The 22,112-nt window shown below is 37.6% G+C and overlaps 2 protein-coding genes across 2 annotated transcripts; both read left to right on the forward strand.

Annotated features, from left to right (window-relative positions):
* Window positions 1–334: 334 nt before the first annotated feature.
* On the forward strand, window positions 335–17,971 carry LOC115236760 (vacuolar protein sorting-associated protein 13D-like). Its single transcript, XM_029809426.1, is given in 27 exon segments — window positions 335–528; window positions 592–811; window positions 1,051–1,241; window positions 1,377–1,608; window positions 1,739–1,935; window positions 2,049–2,216; window positions 2,279–2,516; window positions 2,614–4,324; window positions 4,327–4,468; window positions 4,470–8,216; window positions 9,370–9,526; window positions 9,607–9,835; window positions 9,916–10,159; window positions 10,286–10,654; window positions 10,802–10,990; window positions 11,059–11,382; window positions 11,574–11,766; window positions 11,868–12,050; window positions 12,210–12,440; window positions 12,926–12,952; window positions 13,779–13,939; window positions 14,074–14,688; window positions 14,789–14,971; window positions 15,037–15,408; window positions 15,553–15,665; window positions 15,758–16,190; window positions 16,291–17,971. Coding segments are annotated over 26 exon segments (10,848 nt in total). The 5' UTR covers window positions 335–528; window positions 592–714; the 3' UTR covers window positions 16,393–17,971.
* Window positions 17,972–18,471: 500 nt separating this feature from the next.
* LOC115236800 (tumor protein p63-regulated gene 1-like protein) lies at window positions 18,472–21,266 on the forward strand. The gene is made up of 6 exons (XM_029809491.1): window positions 18,472–18,747; window positions 18,865–19,072; window positions 19,221–19,397; window positions 19,656–19,763; window positions 20,110–20,243; window positions 20,374–21,266. Exons 1-6 carry the CDS (start codon window positions 18,672–18,674, stop codon window positions 20,562–20,564), a joined length of 894 nt encoding a protein of 297 aa, XP_029665351.1. The 5' UTR covers window positions 18,472–18,671; the 3' UTR covers window positions 20,565–21,266.
* The last annotated feature ends 846 nt before the right edge of the window (window positions 21,267–22,112 follow it).

A 22,112-nucleotide genomic window follows, 5' to 3' on the forward strand; every position in this document is an offset into this window, starting at 1 on the left:
ATATATATATTTTTTAATATACATATTACATTCAAAATATACAATTTGTAATTATTAATCGCTTGTATATCGCCTTGTCACCTTAAATTTTTTAACTAAAAGCAAAATCAAATGCGAAACGATATTTTTATAAATGGTCTGAACCACAGACATGTAGAAGTCTGTGGTCTAAACATAAAAATATTATAAAAATACGAAAAAAAAAAAAAAAAAAAAATTTTTTTACTGCACATTTCAAGTATTTACCACTACTACGTCGCGCATGCGCTAAAAAAAGAATCTGTCGCTATTATTACTGCGTTCCACTTGACGTTCGCAATGCTTGTTGAATCATTTCATCTTTGTTGTTCATCGAAAGTTAAACCAAGACAGTTGATACTTTCAAATGTTGCGAACGGCAAGTAGTGGAACGCATACGTTTTGATGGTTGTCAATGAGAAAAAGAGAAAAAGAAGCTGTTGTTTAAAATGATATTCACAGTCGATGACAAATTACGAAATTTTAATGAGAAATGCAACGATAGTCGAGGTATGAAAGATGTCGATCGTACGAAAGTCAGATACCGTCTATCGAAATATTTTGTCTTTACAGGCTGTTATTTCGCAAATTTCGAGAATTCGAATGAAATATAAGGGACATAACCTATACAAACCTTACTTATGCCTATTCATACAGATATTTTCGATTCGATAGTAACAAAGATCTTTGATCAAAATGTTGGAGGGACTTGTGGCTTGGGTGCTGAACAATTATCTTGGCAAATATGTAGAAAATTTGAACACGGATCAGCTGAGCATTGCCTTGTTATCGGGTGAGGTTATGTTACGCTACGCATTTAAAAATTTTCAAGAACCTATATTGCTTGATCTTTGTCAACTATATTTCCGATTTGTTGTAGCATACAATATATTAAATAAAAATAACTTATATTTCTCGTATAGTATATCATTTTTATAAGAACTGAGTAATTTCATAATTATATTATTTTATTTTTATTTATGTATATTATGCTAATCGATCTGTGTAATGGATTTATTTCCACACATTTAGGGGAAGTTGAATTAGAAAACTTACCCTTGAAACGCGAAGCTCTGCGTCACATTGGATTACCGATGGAAATTAAGGCTGGTTTTATTGGTAAAATTAGATTACAAGTGCCAGTTAGACAAATAAGGACTGCGTCATGGGTGATAGGCATAGAGCAGCTTTATCTAGTAGCAGGACCAATTAATTTGGATGAGGTAAAATATTAACAAGAGATTTTTATTCTATTATTATCATTATTAGAATATTAATAGTATTAATGAAAATTATACACAGACAGAATAAATCTTACATATATATCTTAAGTAACTAGTGTAAGAACAAATTTTCAGTACGACAATGAACTGGAAGAACAAGCAATATTAGAATATAAACTTAGTCGATTAGATGCATTGGAAGCCAGATGGAGAGCTGACATAGAACATAATCTTGGTTATTACGCTTCAAGCTACAGTTCATGGCTGAATTATGGCACATCTCTAGTAACAAATATTATTGAAAATTTACAGTTGAACATCAAAGATGTTCATATTAGGTATGAAGATGATGTAACATTATCGAATGGTAAGCAATTTTTTTATATTTTGTGTATGTAAAAAAGTTTTTAAAGTATATTTTTAATTTCTGAATTATTATAATACACAATAAAATTTTTCAATGAAACTTTTATTGATCTTTTCTTTTTTACATATAGATAATGGTATCGCATTTGGCATTACAATTGGAGCATTAACGACTCAAAGTTGTGATGCTAGCTGGATACCTAGTTCCACGTCTTGGAATCTTACAGATGCATCTTTTAAACTAATGGAACTCGATAGCCTTTCCATTTATTGGAATCATGTAAAAAAAGATCAACTCTTGGGTGGTCTAAATCTGGGTGATTTAGCTGTAAGTATAGATAATGTGAAGAGTTCAGTAATAATGTAATGTATTTATATTTCTAATTTGTATTATATATATTTATATATATAATATTACTTTATTATGACTCTAATTTTTAGATTGCCATGAGCGAATCCAAAAATATGATGAAACGGCATATTTTATCACCTGTAAATGCAAGAGCGCATATTAAAAGAGACCGAACTGAACGTCCATTGAGGTCTAATAATAAGCCACGTATCGTAGTGGATTTACTTTTGGACGAAGTACCATTGTCTTTAACAGACGTGAGTGTTATCGATCGAACGCAATTGTTTGCCGTAAATAGTGACATATTATTGCAATTTAGATTCAATATGAAGAAATGGTCAAATGTATCAAGGAACTCGACCGCATAGATCGTCGTAAGCAGCAGTGGCGTTGCAGACCAATAACCCCCGTTAAAAAGAATTGTAAAGAGTGGTGGAAATATGCTGCTAGGTGTCACCTTGGCAGAGATACACTTAAACCTAAACCATCCTGGGAAAACCTTCTTCTCAGAGCCAGAGAGAACGTTAGTTATGTTCAGGCGTATGCTAAATTATTAGGTATAAATATCGATTCTTTTATCAATTTTCACAGCATGATTCGCTCGAAATGATGGAAAAAATTTATCTTCAAATTTGTATCTTTTTTTGCTATTAGGTACGCCCACCTCAATTTTACCGCCGGAAACTAAAACTTTGAAGGAAAAGGTCGAGAACGAGCGAAATTTTGATGAGCTTCGGGTGTTGAGAGAATTGGCTATGTACAAAGTGAGACCCACAATGTTACAACAGGAATCTAATACAAAAATGCCACAGGGACGTGGCATGCTCGAACAGTGGTTTCCACAGTGGTGGGGTTGGTACTCGAAAACACCTCACAGTAACAACGGAACGCAAAACGGAGGTACGACTAATAGTTCGACTACTTTTGATGGGGAATTGCTGGACGTTTTGGCGGACACTATGAATGACGATACTCTGCTACGTCGTGACACGATATTCGGACAGTTTAATTTCGCTTTAGTGCAGGGTGCGGTATCGTTGTGTACCGCGAGAAATGGCAGTGACGGTACGAAGACTGTGATAGAACTCAAGTTTGAGAGAGTGAATCTGAGTTACGAGTCACGACCTAGATCTGGGTCGCACAAGTTCTCAATCAGTTTGGGCGCATTATATTTACACGATTTTCTCACGGAGAATTCGACGTTTCCCATCTTGGTGCAACCACAAATCATGTCAAGCAGCACTTCCTCACGCGTCCGCAATTTATCCTCGGAAAAAGTGGCGAAACAAACATCACATCATCTTTTCGAATTGGTTTATGAAAAAAAACCGTTGCATGTCAATATGGATCATTTGCTGCACATGTACTCGCAGTCCTTGGACATCGTATACAATCCTACTGTGATATATTGGTTGATAGACTTTATATATAAGCCGCATCGATCGGCATCGTCTAATCAGCAATTGCAGGCGATGAAGCGTCGCACGAGGAGACAGCTGATCAAAAACTGGGAGCAGATCCTGGACGGTGACTTCGTGTACCGTTCGTCGTGGGATCTGCAATTTAAAATCTCTGCACCACAGATCTTGTTAGTGGAGAGCTTCGTCGATTTTAATGCGGCCGTAATAGTGGTCGATTTCGGCAAATTACATTTATCGAACTATGCAGATCTGAATCAGGTAATGCTAAAAACGGAATCGATCAACAGCGATAATGATGATGATGAGGAAGAGAGATATGAAACGCCTTGTTCCACTCCGCCGGGCAGCCAGGAAAACGGTTCTCTGAACGATTTCCAAGCTTTATCTGAGACTGAATTACATAAGAAATTGTACGATCAGTATTCCATCAATCTGGTGGACTTACAGATTTTGGTAGGTAAAGCAAAGGACAATTGGAAGCACGTTCGCACGAGGAGCATGTCGACTCTGCACTTTCTCGAGCGTTTTAACATATCATTGCAAGTCGAGCGACGTGTCTTTACCACTTCGGATCCTAATTTCCCGTCGGTCACAGTATCCGGTAACCTGCCAAGATTGGTAGTGCACGTGAACGAGCAGAAAGTAGGCGCGATACGCTTGATGTATAATTTACTTTCAAGTTTCTCTAATTCAGCTGGTATTCCGCAGACGGAAGTCGTCAACGTAGAACCTGAGAGCCCCAAAAAGGAGGAGAATCTAGATCGTTCGTTGAGTCACGCAGTGATGGTGCAATTTATCATTGATCAAATGGCCTTTGAATTGCAGTCGAGAGGTCGCAGCGTAGCAGAGCTGCAAGTATCCGGTGTTCGGGCAGCTCTCAGCAAAAGAATGGCAGATTTGAGCGTCTCTCTCTCCGTCCACGGACTGCTCCTGGTCGACGCTCTTACTTGAGCAATTTTGCGCGTCAGATCGGTGCAGCTGCTACCGACATGGCGATTGGTTTGGTAAATGCCGACGAGTGGACCATCCCACCGCGTAAACGATTACCCAGCGTTTCGATCGATCTAGATAACACGTATGAGCTTTCTGTTGGACATTGATGATTATACAAGTAACAGCCCGATTGTACAAGTAAACGGTGCCGTGATAACGCCATTGAAAGTATCTCTATCGCGCGGTCAATACGAGCAACTGCTTGACACATTTCATCGATTGTTCTCCATGCCCGTAGTAACTGCTGCGGCCGCGGTCTCGACGGAATACGACGATCCCGACGGAATGTCCGATTATTCAGATAAGCTTGATCTCTGCGTGAAGGTCTCGTTCGAGCTGCCGATCCTCAGTGTCGAGCTGAAGCAGACGCATTCTGAGCAGCCGCTAGTAGAGCTATCGATGCGCGATTTTGTTGTCAAATACGAAAAATTACATCGGAACGAATCTAGCGTGCAAGTCGCGTTACGCTCTTTGCTGATGGAAGATCTTTTGTGCCCGATCGGCTCGCGGCATCGCTACATGATGCAGTCATCGGCGCCCGCGCGCGCAAAATTACTCACGGGCGCTTCGAAATCGTGTCCGGATCTTGCCTTCGCACGACAATACAAAAATGCCTTCGGTCGTGGCAGTTTACCGGATCGTCTAGAGACCGACACTTTATACGGCACGATTCCGGCTCACTGGCGCAGAAAACCGACTATCTCATCAGCCGATACGCCGAACACACCGCCACCTTCGCCGGGCGGGATCGCCAGCGAAGAGAACTTGGTGCTAATGAGTATCACCATGACGCGACCCGAGGGGACTATGATATCGGGAGAAGATCGGTTTGATCGGAAAATGGTAACCGTGGACTTCAATTGTCTGGACTTAGTGATAAGCGTGGAATCGTGGATGGTGGTGTTTGACTTCTTTGGGATTGCAGGCTTGTCTGGGACGGCGAATAACGAAATTGCCGCGCGTCAAACGACGCCGGATAGCGATAGCGTCAGCGCGAGCAAGATAGATGACAATCTACCGGTGAGATCGGAAACGGAGATAGAAGTAAGATCGTTGACGCTAGTGCTAACGCAACAGGAGCGCGAAATAGCCAAAGCCAATGTGTCTAATGCCAATGTGCACATTCTTAAAGCGATGGACGACAAGACCAAGATATCTGGATCGTTGGGTTCGATGTCGTTGCTGGATTTAACGCCGCATGGTCGATTCTATCGCGAGAGATTCCTATCGTCCGGCAGGAAGGCGTTGAATTTTCAGTACTCGAGTTATGCCGACTGCGAGGATCGACCACATGACGCGCGACTTAAACTGGAGATGTCCGCCGTGCATTACGTTCACACGCAGAGATTCGTGGCGGAGTTGCAGGCTTTTTTCGGTCATTTTTCGCAACTGTGGAGCATCATGAAGAATCTGCGGGCTGGCGCCGGTGCCGTCATAGATATGAATAAGCGTGGTACGCGACTATTATTGCAATTGCATGCTGGTGCGCCGGTGATATTGTTACCGGTGAGTTCCAGATCCGATAAACTGATTCTGCTGGATTTAGGAGAGCTCACGGCGCACAATAGATTTGATACGTCGACAATCGTTCCGGAATGCATGCTGGACGTGATGTTGCTGGAGCTAGTCAACATGGACATCTACGCGGCGGAAAGATTCAAGTGCGACGACTCGAACTTGAACGAAGACGCGGACACTTTAACAGTGGGCGGCTTTCTCGTCAAGAAAATGGGCTCCTCGCTGCTCACGGAGAAGTGCCATTTAAAATTGCGCGTCGAGCGAAATCTTGACACTTATATTAGCCGCGACATACCCGATCTCAGCGTGCACGGTATATTGTCAACGATGGATTGTGCCTTGGACCCGGCGCAATACATGTTGATTCGTGGCCTTTTGTCTTATAACATTGGTGAGAACCTAGACGACTTGCGTCTTTTTGTGCAGGACTTGAATCACATAGTGGAATATGCGATTCCGACGGTGGATAATCGCTTGAAGACATGGACCCGATCCTGCATAATCCTCGAGCTGGTGAACGTGAGGGTAAAACTACATCCGAGTCATAATATCGCAGCGTTGGCATGCATCAATTTCATCAAGTCCCGACTGACATTGGACTCGCTGAGCGACGGTTCGCAGGACATTGATCTGGTATCACAGGAGATTCTAATCATGGACACGCGTTTCCAAAATGAACCGATTGATCGGCAGTGTAATGTATTCACGCGAATCCTGCAACCGTTGAGGAACTCGGCCGACACCAACATAGCGGAAGACCGTGTTCAAGCCGAAGTACATCACCGGAAGCGCAAAACTTATTCGGCGACTACCATTTTACTGCACAGCATGCGACTGACCGCCATTTTGGACTGGTGGCAGGCCGTACGAGACTTTCTACTGCTGAACTCGCCAGAACCGGAACCTTTATCCGGTACCGCTCAGATGTCAAACGTCAATCAAGAGGCCGAAATCGATACCGCAACCATGACTATACCGTTCGAATTGAAGGTCAACATTACTGATTCCGAACTGGTTATCGTCGAGGACACCGCGATTCTCGACACCAATGTCGTGATTCTCAAAACTACTGCTGTTCTGTCGTACCGCTCGATGTCGCAGGAGGGCAAGAAACCACTGTCTTGCAATCTCTCGCACTGTGAATTATTCTCCTGCATTTTGGGTCTGGAAAACGAGACTGCCTTGTCGATTATAGATCCGGTTGGAGCAAGTCTAGATCTAACTCAAGACAAGAGCTTAGAGATTCAACTGCAACCATTGTGCGTTCGATTGAGCTATCACGACGTGACCATGTTTTCTAGAATGTTGAACTCGCTTCCCAAGCAGACCTTATGGGCGAAACAGAGATCGAGCGAAGTGGCGGTAGAGGGTACTCAAATGTTAATGGATAGTCAGGTATTGAAACTGGTTAACTTAGGTTTTGCGGAAGCCGACTGTAAAATCGCATTGGACCGCTGCGATGGCCAGCTGGACGACGCTGCTCTGTGGCTCACGCAAAATGCAGAGCCGACAAGTTCCGATGCTGCAGCTGCAGCGGCAAGTAACGATTCGATCTTTCGTTCTATGGAATTGGAAGCGTCTTGCATTCGAATCTGTATCATTGACGACTGCCGTGATGCGGACGTACCACTACTGGAGATCACACTGGCGGATTTTAGCATGCGGAAGATAAGACAGCAGCCTGGTTTTCTATCTGCCATCTTTAGCGTGGATTATTATAATCGAGTGTTGAGTGGCTGGGAACCGTTTGTCGAACCTTGGCAAGCAAATATTCAATGGGAACAAGCACTCACCGGCTCGCTCGAGCCAAAGAGACTGTATGTATCCATCAACTCCCAGGATTCTGTGAATATTAACGTTACCCTAACATTAGTGGAGCTCGTGCAACTAGTTAAACACAACTGGACGCAGGATTATTACCTGTCCCATGATAGCACGATTATCGGCAAACCAGTAATGAGAGGACAAGTGTATCGACGCCGATCGCCCTTCGTACCTTTTGCCCTGAAGAACGATACCGGTTGTAGACTCTGGTTTAAAACATTTATTGCCATTGCGGATGATACGATAGACATCGACAAAAAGGCATCTCAAGCGAGAAAGGACGTCTCGAGCAAGGACGATACGTGGATAGAGGTAACTCCTGGAGGTACAATATCGTTTACATTCGAAGGGAGAGGCAAGTTGAGGCATCACGCAACGCATATTATCAGAAGACACCAGATTGCGGTTTTGATCGAAGGATGGAAAGCCGTGGATCCTGTGACTGTCGATCGCGTAGGCATTTACTTTAGACACGCAAACGCTGACGTTGCCGGGTCTCAGGTAAAACAATTTTTCCATTTTATATTTTGTGCTCGTGTTTTAACGAGCAGCATTGTTCATATTCACCGTTTCTATCTCTTCATATAATGCCGTCTCTGCGCTCTATACTATATATATATTTTTATTATAGATTTTTCATAATAACAGAAATAGGCTCGGAGTAATAACGATACTAACAATAAGTGAGGAAATTGGCAAATAAGAACCGAAGCACGGTAACTATAGAGCGTAAACTTTTTTATTATATTTAATTTTATTAATAAATATGCATTAAATATGTACGTTTTGAACCGTTTTTTGGTCCATCTTTAGCATAGCATATAAAAATTAAATTCGTGTTTAGAAATAAACATGCGTTTCGGCTCTTATTTGCCAATTTCCTCATTTAGTATAGATTTTTTATTATTTCATATCTTTTCACTACATTTCATATAGTAAACTCATTTCATATTGTATTACATTTAGGGTTGGCAAAATTTCACATTTTTGGGGTAAAATCCATGCCAGTAGTAAAAACCAGTATTTTCCGGAAAAATGTCTTTTCTATTACAAATGATAAAATAAATAGAAGATCTGTTTATCTCTATATTCATCACTTGAGAGAGTATTGTCTAATTTAAGCTTTATTCAAAATAAAATCTGTAATATATTAAAAATTGATGTAGTAAATATATTAATTTTTTATTAGAAGATGTTGAATGGCTAACGTAAACTAGATCTATATTGGTAACAATTTTTAATTCTGTTAATACATTTTTCTTATTAAACTAAAATAAACTAAAAACTTAATTTAGTAAAGTCTTAAAATTGAGTAACATTTATATCTCTCTAAAAAGTTTTTATTTTAAAAATTTCATATATTAATTTGAACTAAAAAAAAAAAATTATATTAATTTTATTTTTTTAAATTAATTATTAGTATGATTTATTAATTAAAACAAAAATATCTTTTTGTATAAAGTTATATAAATATATTTTAATGTTACATAATTTGCCACGGTTTTTTCCACACACTGAATTTTTCCAGCCAACCTTGATTACATTTCATATAGTATCACTTCGTGCTCTGTTTTTTAGTTGTTCTTAGAAAAAATTTGTCTTAAAATGTAATAAATATTGCAGTAATAATAATAATAATAAAAATAACGTTCAGTTTCAGACAATCATACCGAAAGCTAGAGTCGTATTCGCCGTAGAATTGGAAGGATCCGCTAGGAAATTAGTCACTATTAGGTCAGCCCTCCAGGTGTCCAACAAGTTAGCTCACCCCATTGAGATCAAGATGGAAAAATCTTTGAATCAATTAAGACGTTGGTTTTTTTCTTTGTCGCGATTCCTTTTTCGATGGCGATTATTAAATCCAAAATCGAATTATATCATACTCTTCTAGATTTACCGCTGACCTCAGCTAACACTGGGAGAATCCTACAAATACCGGCGCAATCGGTGATGTCTGTACCTTTGACGCACACTGGGGTGCAAATGTGTTTCAAACCGCTCATCTCGAACTATTTGTTCCAATATTGCGTGGAATCTGTAGACTGGACGATAGTTAAGAAACCGTTGGAAGTGACGGAAAGCTACATCACTTGTCGAACCAATCAACATAATATATTCAGGTATGGAACGATTGTTTAGAAGTTCAGTTTTCGATAAAGGCTGACGATTAAAACTTAACGTTTGTTAACTTTTTCCGCAGAATGTGCGTAGCAGTAAGACGAAACAATTATCCGCTCGACGGTGTGCAAGTGCTGCCGGCGCACACAATCACGGTAATGGCTCCAGTAACGCTGACGAATTTATTACCATACGAACTGATGTATGAAGCAAGTATAGAAGGCGGCAGAGTTGCGCCGGGCTGCAGCGCCGACCTGCATTGCGCCAATCTAATTGAGCAACTGGAAATTACGATTCAATTAGACGGTTATCCAGGATCTGGAGTAGTATGTATATGATGAGTAGTATTCATAATATATGACTTTCCTACATTGAAATTTATAAATCAATAGCTTTGTTTAACTTTTGTATTCTTATGTTCTCAATAATTTGAAGCACATTACACATTTCAGATAATATTACCATCGAACAGCTGTTCCTTCACCGCTCGTCTCAAGCTGCTGGATTCTGCCAGCAGGATGCTGTGCTTACAGGCAGCCGTGATCGTGGAGAAGGGTTCAGCTGTGCAAATCAATATCACTGCGCCTTACTGGATCGTAAACAAAACTGGCTTACCATTAGTGTTTAGACAAGAGGGAGTCGGTATAGAAGCAGCGGGACAATTTGAGGAGCATGAGAGAGCGAGGATGGTGGCACCATTACTGTTCTCGTTCAGCGACGAGGAGGCCAGTAGGACATTGTCGGTGAGAATCGGCACCGAGGTGCATCCTTATGGAATACCGCAATGGTCTCAACACTTTCATCTACAGCCTGGCATTCATGTTAGTATATTTCAAATAAGATGCTTGTTTTGATCTTTATTATTTTATAAGAGCGATGAGTATATATTATACATCATATAAATTTATGAAAATTGTTATTAGGCAAAAAATGTCTATTCTTATGTGCGTATATCTTACGTTCCCTAGGTTCATCGTTTGAGAATTAGCCTGCGCGACGGTAGGCCCGACATAGTCTATTTGATCAGTGTAGCCACTCGCGCAGCAAGAGGAAGATATAGAGCTACTACAGTAGTCACATTATCGCCGAGATATCAATTGCACAATAAATCATCTTATACGTTGGAGTTGGCCCAGAAATGTTTTACGACAACAGTCGTAAGTTTGATGCAGTCAACTAATATCGAAAAAAATGACTTGGTTTTTCAACGTCATATCGGTTTTAGTCCCATCCGGATGCTCAGGCGACGTATATAACAACCATGCCCGAGTGTCACATGCCTTTCCACTGGCCACGACTGGACAAAGATTTGTTGCTCTGCGTCAGAATCACTAATGTGCCGGATTGCATGTGGTCAGGCGGTATTAGATTGGACGACAATTACTCATTGACTGTTAACGTCAGGGACATGATGGGGAAAATGCATTTTCTACGGGTAGATGTGGTGCTGCAAGAGACTACCTACTTCATTGTATTCACCGATGCCGATACTATGCCGCCGCCTATAAGAGTAGATAATTTCTCGGAAGTTCCATTGATCGTTAATCAGGTACATTTATACTATCATAATACTGTATCCGAATATTGCTTTTAAATTTTGACATAATATTTGTATTTTTTTATTGTTTTGAATTGAATTTTATGTTTGTTATTGCGTTTGTTTGTTGAATTCTATAGCAATCGTAATTATGTCGTAATTTGATCATGTTATCAATTAGTCATAAATTTGTAAATGTATAGATTGGAGTTCCCGATAATTTGCAATGGACTGTGAGATCTCACTCCTCGGTACCATATGCTTTGGATGAACCAATACAAACTGCCGATTTAGTGTTAACAGCACCTGGAGGAGTGACAGCCTCTTACGATTTAAATATATTCGGAGAGGGCAGAGGACTGACTTACGAAAACTTTATTTACATTGCGTTTTCGGGTAATATCTGTCAAATAGATATAAAACGAGAAAAATAGATTTTGTTTATGTGTACACATATATGTAATAAATATCGACTTTGTGTGATTTTATTCCGGCAGGCACCTTCAAGACCGATTCTGATCTTGGATCAAGCGAAAGCGACCTGGACCCGCTGGATGTGGAAACTCAGAGATTAGTCTTGGAAGCTGGCTCTGGTGGTTGGGTCGCCTTACGGAGAAAACAATATGGCGATAGGTCACAACTTTGGAGAATGACTGGTGACGGACAACTGCAGCACGAAGGTAACAGAACACATCGCGCGCGTGGTGTAGTATCCACAAATTCATTTCAATAATAAATAATTATCAATTTTTACGCTGTTTTTTGTATATAGTTTATGTAAAGAAAATATGATAATGATACTTATTGCGTATCTCGTTGGCGCAATTTTAACGGCACAGGTTCTAGTCCACCGAGAGACAAACATTCCAAAACTCCGGACACGATATTTGTTTTGGACATAGCGGGCACCGCGCCGCAACCGTTTACTTATTGCGCTCTCGCCCTGAAGAAACCGGATCCTAGACGAAGATCGACGCAGACTTGGCGATTCACCGATGATGGACGACTGTGCTGCGCGCATAAAAATATGTGCGTTCAGTCGAAAGACGGCTTTATGGGATTATACGAAGGTTGGGACGTTGCTTCTATTTGCACATATTCTGATTCAATGCTTGATGATTAAAATCGATCAAATTATCCACGAACGCTATAAATTTCTTTTAATTTCACACGCTTTGTCCTTAAATATTTTTTCTATTATTTTGTGTTGCTTTACATTGATTCGACATATTATTTATTTGCGTGCTGATAGTCATTCTTGTGTATGTTATAAATCTAATGCTTTTCTATCGGTAAATGCAAAACATAAAAGCTAGTAAGATAAGTGTACGGTATCGTTGGAATTGGCAAAATATGATTTTCTGTTTTTCATTGAATGAATTGATGGCAGGTGCGCGATATTTGTCTTATAATGTTGCATCTATTCTATGATTTTAATTGTTTGGCAATCATCTATATATATATAATTTTAATCTAAAGATTCTTCTACTTTTTTCACTATTCCTTTCTTGCTACATTCAATTAGAAAAATCTAAATTGATCATGAATGTTGCAGGCGGCAGTGTCGCCCGTTGGCAAATGTGTACGTATAGTCTCAGAGTACACATTAAAATCGCTGATTTCCTATAACAGCGCTTTTACTTATAAGTATATATTACGTGCTATAATATTTCTGCTTCATCTGCTCTTTTTTTTTCTTTTTTTGTGCTTATAAGCCATTTCCGCATTTCATATTTTCCTCGGGAGCACCAAAGCGTAATATAATTTTTTTTTTTTTTTTTTTTTTTTTTTTTAAATAAAATTTTTTTTTTTAAAACCGAGAATCCACCGTTGCCTTTTATCCCTGTATCTCACTTTCGCTCATTCTATTTTTTACTCTTTCTCTTTTTGTAATATATGGATAGTTTATATATATATGTATATATGTGTAGAACAAAGTACGCCCCTTGTCTCTGATGTACCAACTATTGATCAACACCTCCGTTTTCTGTACTTATAGATGGTACGTAACATGTACCCTCGCGCTCGTAGGATGTTCGCCAGCGAGTTCCTAGAATGCACTTGAAAGACGAGGTATTAAGATATAGCAATCATCTAACATCATTCTCTATTTAATTCTTTTTTTTTCTGTCTTCTGTCTCTAGTCTTCGTTTCTTTTTTCTCTATATATATATATATATATATATATTTTTTTTTCTTTCTGCCTTCACTATCGTCTTTTTTTTTTTTTTTTTTTAAATGAAACTTTTTTTTGTAAAACCATCTTGTTACAAAGTGAGTCAATTGTGGCGTTATCGTACTCTGGTATATAGTATAGCTTTTGTATTCGCAAAATCTTTTTAAATCGTATACAATTCTATTGTATAGCTATTTTTCGCGCAGTTAAAAAGAAGTCTTAATATTTGTAGGGAGCGAAGCGGTATTGGGTCCTCAGGTGCACGGTAACCCGCCACCAATCGAACAACGAGTGGGTAGACAAAAGTTACGCCCGGGTTCTGGATTTTTATCGATCAGAGTGACCACTGATGGTCCGACCCGCGTTTTGCAAGTCCTGGACATTAAGGAAAGAGTATATATCAGTCTTAGTTCACTATTTGCTTTTATTCCGTCATATTTGCTCATGTTTATATATTGTATATATTATTGATGAAATTTAAAAAAATGCAGCATAAATATCCAATTATGGATCTTTTTGTACCTTAGAAAAAAACATTTGCCCTACTCGAAGAACGCGATTGGTCACACATCGCTGTGAGTCACCGGCCTACCCGGATCGACGCCGATATAAAAAAAATGGATTCCGGAGAATTAGATCTCAAGCTGAATTTACCGGCTGGCCTCGGATTGTCCATCGTATCGCAACGGCCGCTGGAAGAGCTGTTGTTTGCGCGGTTAGCTGGAATATCTTTGGATATGTTGCAAACCCCGTTAAATACCACGTTGGACCTGAGCGTCGCCGACGTGCAAATCGACAATCAACTATTCGAAGCGCAATGCACATCGGTTTTGTTCGTGACACGTTCATCTCGTACGGAAGATGAGTATCGACCCGCCCTCCACTTGGCTGTAGAGAAGCTACAATCGAAGAATCAAAACGCCGAGATATATAAACACGTTATAGTGAGTGTTAAAGCTTTGTGCGTACATCTGGAAGAGAAATTTATCCTAAAATTGGCAGCGTTCCTCGGAATTGGCAAATCGGAACTGGAAATGCCAGTCGACGAGAATGATTTCAAAGCGCAGAGATTTATCTCCGAGGTGTCCGCCGCGCATGCTAAAAGATATTATTTTGGTGCTTTGAAACTCGTTCCTAATCAAGTATGTGGATATCAGAATATAATATTATAAATAACAATCCGCAATATTTATTCACATGATAATATATGTATAAACTCTTTTCTGCCTTTTTTTTCTCTAGGTAAAACTCAGTGTGCTCACCACGACAAAATTGCCGCATCATCTGCAAGCTGTAAAACGGAAATTAGGCTTGACTCTGATCAACTTCGAGAACGCTACTATCGAGTTGGAACCATTCGTGAAAAAGCATCCTTTCGAAAGTAGTCAGTTCTTGATGCATTCCATCGTGAAACATTACAAAGATGTATGAATATAATCCTTTTTTTTACGTTTCTTTTGTTCATTTATTTATCTAATAATTTTTTTCAGGAATTGAAATGGCAAGCCGCAGTTATTTTGGGTTCCGTAGACTTCTTAGGGAATCCTCTTGGATTCATGAACGATGTGACGGAAGGCGTTTCCGGTCTTATCTACGAAGGCAGCGTGAAGAGCCTAGTGAAAAATGTCACGCATGGTATTTCGAATTCGGCAGCGAAAGTGACGGAATCTTTGTCTGATGGTTTAGGGAGAGTGATCATGGATGAGAGACACGAAGAGGCCAGGCAGAGAATCCGGGCAAATACTACAGGTAGCAGCGATCACTTAGTTGCGGGTCTGAAGGGTTTCGGTTTTGGTCTATTGGGCGGTGTCACTAGTATATTTAAACAGACCTATGACGGAGCAACTAATGAGGGTTTTCCGGTATGTAACCGATTGAATAGAATAATAATCTTATCTTTTAAAAGAAACAGTGTAGATACTTTTATTTTTAAATTCAGTTAAATAAAAATACGTTATAAGTATATAATTTATAGAGAGAGCTTTTAAAGATGTAAAATTTTCTAGGGCTTCTTTGCGGGTTTTGGAAGAGGAGTAGTTGGTACGATAACAAAACCGGTCGTCGGGGTTTTAGATCTGGCAACGGAAACAGCTAGTGCTGTACGAGAGACAAGTAGAAGGTAATATAAAATATATCTCATGTAATTATATTTATAATGACTGCGCTTTCTGCGAATTATGCACTTGACACAGTCTTTTCTCCTTTACATAGCGCTCATCGCGCGATACCGAAGCGCGATCGACCGCCACGTGTCGTTAGTGGTTCTACTGGATTGCTACCGCCATATAATCGCCAGCAAGCTGAAGGACAAGAGTTCCTTTATAGCATTAATAATCGCGACTATTCTGAACTTTTTGTGGCTTACGAGTGTCTATGTAGTGGTACGGAGAATCTTAGAGTGCTCGTATCTAACGAGAGAGTACGTGTTATCTCGGGCGGCACGAAAGCCGTAGTGACCCAAGTTAATCTGGCGGATCTTCTGCGTTGTCAACCGATGCAAAAGACGCAAAGCAACAATGTAATCCTGTATTACATAGAGCTGATATCCAGATTCGATTCATCAGCCGCGGTCAATTTGGACGGAGTAGCCGAATTATTGAGGCGACCGAAAGTGCGCTGCGACAACGAAGAAGTGGCGAAACGCGTGAGTATATAATAAAAATCATTAATATAGTTATTTTTCGTCACATCAAGCTTTACCGATTCATTGCTATAATTAATTCGTTTTCGTCACGGTATCGTAGGTATCGCAACAAATCAATTATGCCAAAGGGATGCACGAGGAACGAAGTCTGACGTTATCATCGTCGGATAATATGTTGGATGACGTACAATACTATAAGTAATCTGCTCGCGCAGATCGATTGGATTTCGTTCTTATCTCTGACATGATTTTTTGACATACTAGTCGAATTTTCAACTTTCCCTCGTAGAATACATGATCGGTATGGATGCCTTAGTTATGACGCTTAACATTAAGTTTAAAAAGACTGATGCAAAGTACCATAATAATTAAATAACTACTATTTGCCGGCACACGAGGTACGAGTCGTTTATAATTTAAGCGTAATTAAATGATGGTTTCGCGTCTTACAGTTGTAGCACAGGTAACGCAGCAATTTTTGATACGTATTAATAAGATGTAAAAACAAAATAGATAGAACACTGAAAAATTTTCTAATAATGTACATACGCACGCGTGTATATTCTTTAATATTGCATATACATGATTCTGCATGATGCATGTTCAGTGTGTCCTAAGGTCATTCCTTTTCAATGAAAATGTATAATGATAAATTTTATAATCTCTGCAATAAAATGCTAACATTTTTTTTATTATGCTTTTTTATTGTTTTTAACTCAAAGTCTCGACTTTATAATAGATTCGAGAGTTTCCTTCGCAATCGGCTTGGTTTCTATAATAGGGACATGTTAATTTTGAGGCACACTGTACATGTATTTATATGTACATATGTATTAAAACTAGCGGATTATAGATTACTTATTTACGAAACGAAAGAGATAGATTTAATGCTATTAAATATTAGGAACAATTAAACCAAAATTTTTAATAATGTATATATCTAGCAAGTATAAAAATATCATAAAATATATATATTTATTTTTTATGCATGTTTCTTTAATAGCACACATGTCTCTGTTGCTTTAACCTTTGTTTATATTTTCAGTTTTATATCTTAGGCTGTGTTTCAATATTCACTGCCAGTACTGAAAATCTTTAGTGTATATGACACAAATTATGAACTAAACTATATTTTCAGTACTGGTAGTGAATATCAGAATGCAGCCTTAACGTGTTACTTTGTACAGAAACAATGTAGATTTCCTCTTAAGGCCTTCTTAGAGGATTTATAAGTTGCAATAAAATTCAAGACAGAGTTCTATTTATAATTTTATGCATCACATGTTTTAATATATGTGTATGTATTTTGATATATATCTTGATTTGTATGTATTTAATATGTTCAAAAATATTTTTTGTATTATATGATACATAAAATTTATAAATAAAATTTTGTCTTGTGAATTTTAGCGAATTATAGGTCATTTAAAGAGGCCTTTATATGTATGAACATAGCAGATGATAAAAATGTGCAAAAGAATTAAATTAACTCATATTTAAGTACTTTTGTAAAGCTGATGTACACGCATACAAAACAAGAATATTTGTAATATATTGTGTTGATACCACTGTTGAGCAGATTAATAAATGTTACATCTATATATAACAATGATATGAAAAAAAAAACTTTCTTATATCCCAATAGCAAAAATCGCAAAAATTGAAGACAATAGCGATGTTTTAAATACATTCTTCTTCAACTTGGCATAAAGAAAAATATATGTAGGAAACACTTTAAACGTAACAATGTAAATGTGTTTACTTTAAATTTATATCTAACGAATAAAATTGTAGAATCACTCACTGTTAGATCCCTGAACACTCAAACTGTCAAAATCTCTGCAATGACAGCTATTCGATATATTGTAAATGTAAACTCGAAAAGAGAGAACATAAAAAACATTTTTCGTAACTAACTTTCTTTCTCTCTACCCTATCAAGATAACTCCATTAATGATCCATTATAATCAAGATAATGCCATTATGAACAAAAGCATTGTAATCCTAGTGTTAAACTTTAACGGTTCCGGCATAAATTAACAGTTACGGCCTGCATAAACCAGCCTTTACTCTTCCTTCATGGTATCGATACATGTTCAAAAACATGCGCCATATTGCACATGTATGAATGTGTTCGAAAATTCTATCGGTGCGATAGAGTATCTTTTAATTGACCAATCAGGACATAAGAAATTTTAATGGAACAGCTGTGATTGGACAGCATAATATTTAGTACGGATTAAAATATATCGGTGTAAACTAGGCCATTACTCTACCCCATGAATAGAATTTTCGAACACGTCCCACAATGCAGTAATATGGCGTCTCGCATGATTGAACGAGACGTCATTTTCAAGCGATTCGATCGAGTGCATTTGTCTCAAGTTTCAGTGTTTATTATTATTGCGCGTTCATGTCACCGTGATTCCTCGATCGTTTCTGATGTTACATCTTTAATTGACAAATAACTTAAAGAGAGATATGGAAGAGACGTGTTTGGACGACGGACCTGCAGTAAATTTCGAAAGGGCCACTCTAGAAATCGCTAATGCCGATTGTAAGTTTTTTGGGGTAATTTAACGAGTTTTTAATAAAATATTTTTTCATTCTTTCTCAAATTTTATAAGAGTGAATAGACGAATAGAAACTTTGGTCATTCTTTCTTCAATTTTAGCTGTCAAATCTGCGACAGAAAGCGCGGATGACACATCAAAGCGAAATTCCGCTTCGAGAAATGTGTGTAATGTGCCGTTTAAGCATATAGACGTTCATACATTCTTCACCGATAGAAATGAAGTTGTGGAAAGAGCGATAAATGACTGCACTGAAAATCTGATACAGGAAAACAATGACGAGCTTGTAGGAAGCTGGCTTTTGACAGAGTATGTACTGTTGTTATCAGTTATTGAGCTCTGTTACACGGCACCCTTAATCGGGTTTAATAACATCGGACGTTAGTGTAACAGAGCTCATTGATTTTTCTTTGTTATTGCAATTTTGCGATTTATAGGAGAATTTATTTATTTGTAGAATAAGTTTATGGGATACAGAAAAGGAAAGACTTGTATTACTATCGACGAAAGCTCTTTACTCTGTAAAATATGATTTTATTTCTCTAAAAATACTCGATTTTAATCGGATACCTATATCTTTGTTTGATACAATAGTTACAGGGGAATTAGTTTACCCATCTGCTTCTCTTGCACCGTAAGTAATGTTATGAATTATTTCTGTATAAAAATCATTTATATGGTTAAAATATATATATATATAATTAGTATTATGCAGATGCATAATATTACAATTTTTAAATAATTTGTTCTTTAGTAATCTTCCTTTTATTAAAAATAAGATTAAATTAAAAATTTTATATATATCTGAATATATTCTTTATATAAATAAAATTTACTTCTTTATTGCTTTTGTCTGTTGCATTTTATTCATATCGATTTAATAATCTTCTAGACGATTAAGTGGTTTAGCAGATGGTGTGTCGTCTATAATTCAATGTGCAGTACGTCAAGAATGGTCGTCTATCACAGGTTGCTCTAATCTTACTCAATTTGAACCTAGGTATCGCTTTAGTCTTACTCAATTTAAACCTAGGTATCGCTGCGCTATGTTGTCTGTTAGCACTTATTCTCTACATCAATTTGTTAATTTTCTTTTAACATATATTTGTTTTTACTATTGTACCGCTATTTTCGCTTTTTTGTTTGTAAAATGTATCTGTATTAATAAATACTTGTTTTATAGTGCGCTTTCTGTGTGTTTATGTTACAAGCAATTCTTATAAAGTGTCAAACTATTGATTTTGTACAATGTGTTACAAAATATTGTTAAAATGCTATAAAACTAAATTGGCTGATTTTATCTATATATTAAAATGTCTGCGGAAACAGGATTTTAAATTTTTCAGGAAGCGGCATATGTCAGGAATAAGACTTTTGTGGAATAGAGGGCAGCCTCTGCCTCTTATAAAAAAGTGGAATCCATTTGCAAAAGATATACCGTGGCTCACATATGCTAGTCACCCATTATTCTGGTATAAAGGTAGATGTTAGAACACCAAGATTTTGTAATGATGAAAATCATAAGTAACGCAGTTATATAAAAGATTTTCTTCTATGTATCTAACTATCAAAAGTTAAACCTGTATAATAATGACATGATATTTTTTTAGCTGGAACTGAAATTGTCAAAACAAGATTTGACATAGAAGCCTTTCATACCACATTTAAAAGTTTATTATCGCATGAATGCAATGTTGTTAATATGCCGATCATTATAGAGAATTATTGCAGTCTCGGTGCCTTAGTGCACAATAGGAATGGCTTAGGTTTCTTTAAAATACGTGGTAAAGTCAGTTTTTAATTTCTCCAATCTCATTGTCTCGCAAATTTCAAAATACTTCTCTGAACTTATTATTTTTTCTTATATTTTTGGAAATGAATCTTTTTATATTAGCTTGCGATTTCACACTTATACAATATTTGCTAAAAAAGAAAAAAAATAGCGATTGATACTATCACACACATACATAATATACACAATCACTTTTATGAAAAATTATTTATTAAGATAAAAGTCTCTATATACAGTATTTTTAAAGCTACTTAATAATTTTCATAAGAAATAGCAAAGCTTAAGATCTATTAAACTATCTATTAATAATTTTATCTATTAATCTTTTTAATCTGTTAATAATTTTCACACATTAATTTTTACATACTTTCTCTAACATCACATAAATGATATGTTTATACAAGATATATTTTCTCAGATATGTAAATTATATATATATATATATATTTGCATAATATTTACATATATACACTGTGTGCTAAATCGTTGATATCTTGCATGAAAACGCAAAGGTCTTTGTGTTTTAAGAATTGTGTAACAAAATTTGAGAATATTTTAATATCTAGTACTCCGATTATTGTGCAGAAGAATTGTAAGGCTGTTGTAATCTCTTATCATAGGACATTGTATAATGTACCTATATACATGTATGTATATGATACAGGTCCATATACTTTTGAGTTATATAATAAATAAGAAATCTTGAATCTTTTTTAAATGGTATATATATTTACAGCGACATTTATTAATATAATCAAGTAGGGCAAATATTTTAAAAGATTTTAAGGGCACTTTATCCTGAATCATATAAAGACATTTTCTTTGTCACTTACGATTAGATCAGTATATGCTTTGTTCTGTCATATAGAAAAGTTAGAGAGAGAAACACAGTCGAAAATTTTCCTCTAATCTCAAATCATCAGCTAATTATTTAATAAATTTTAATAAATAAATAAATAATTATTATTTTATTACAGTAATAAATTATAATCACGCTATTTGTTAAGAAGTTGGATTTGTTAGCATTTAAACGTGGGGCAGACTCCCGCCCTTAGGAAAGCGGGAATGGTGGTGGCGGAGGAGATGGACACGGGGTGATCTTGTCCGTCTTCTCTGCTTCCACAGCCGGAAGGGCTGGCGGTGATTAACTGCCGGGGGACTTCAGGCGGTCGTGGATGGGGGTCCAGGTAGAGGAAGGTCGGGGGGGTCTTTCGACCTCCCATGGTGCGCGGCAACACGCACCGCGAGGGCTGTCTTCCGATTCCTCACCCGGATGCACCCGATATTATAGTATATGTCACGTACATTATAATATTGAATGCACCCGGGTGGAGAATCGGAACACAGGAGAGAATGGACAACCGGTAGCGTGCATATAGCATCCCCGGATGTCTACTCAACGCAGATGGTGGCCACCGTGAGGTTTTAGTGGGTAAAAATCCCACATAACCCTCGACTCTTCCCGGGGTCGAGAGTATCTTTTGAAGATTTCCTCACGTAAAAAAAAAAAAAAAAAAAAAAATTTTGAACGCAAATTAAAAATACATACTTAGATAG

Source organism: Formica exsecta, unplaced genomic scaffold (genome assembly GCF_003651465.1).
Source record: "Formica exsecta isolate Colony F162 unplaced genomic scaffold, ASM365146v1 scaffold26, whole genome shotgun sequence".
In the NCBI taxonomy this organism is placed as follows: domain Eukaryota; kingdom Metazoa; phylum Arthropoda; class Insecta; order Hymenoptera; family Formicidae; genus Formica; species Formica exsecta.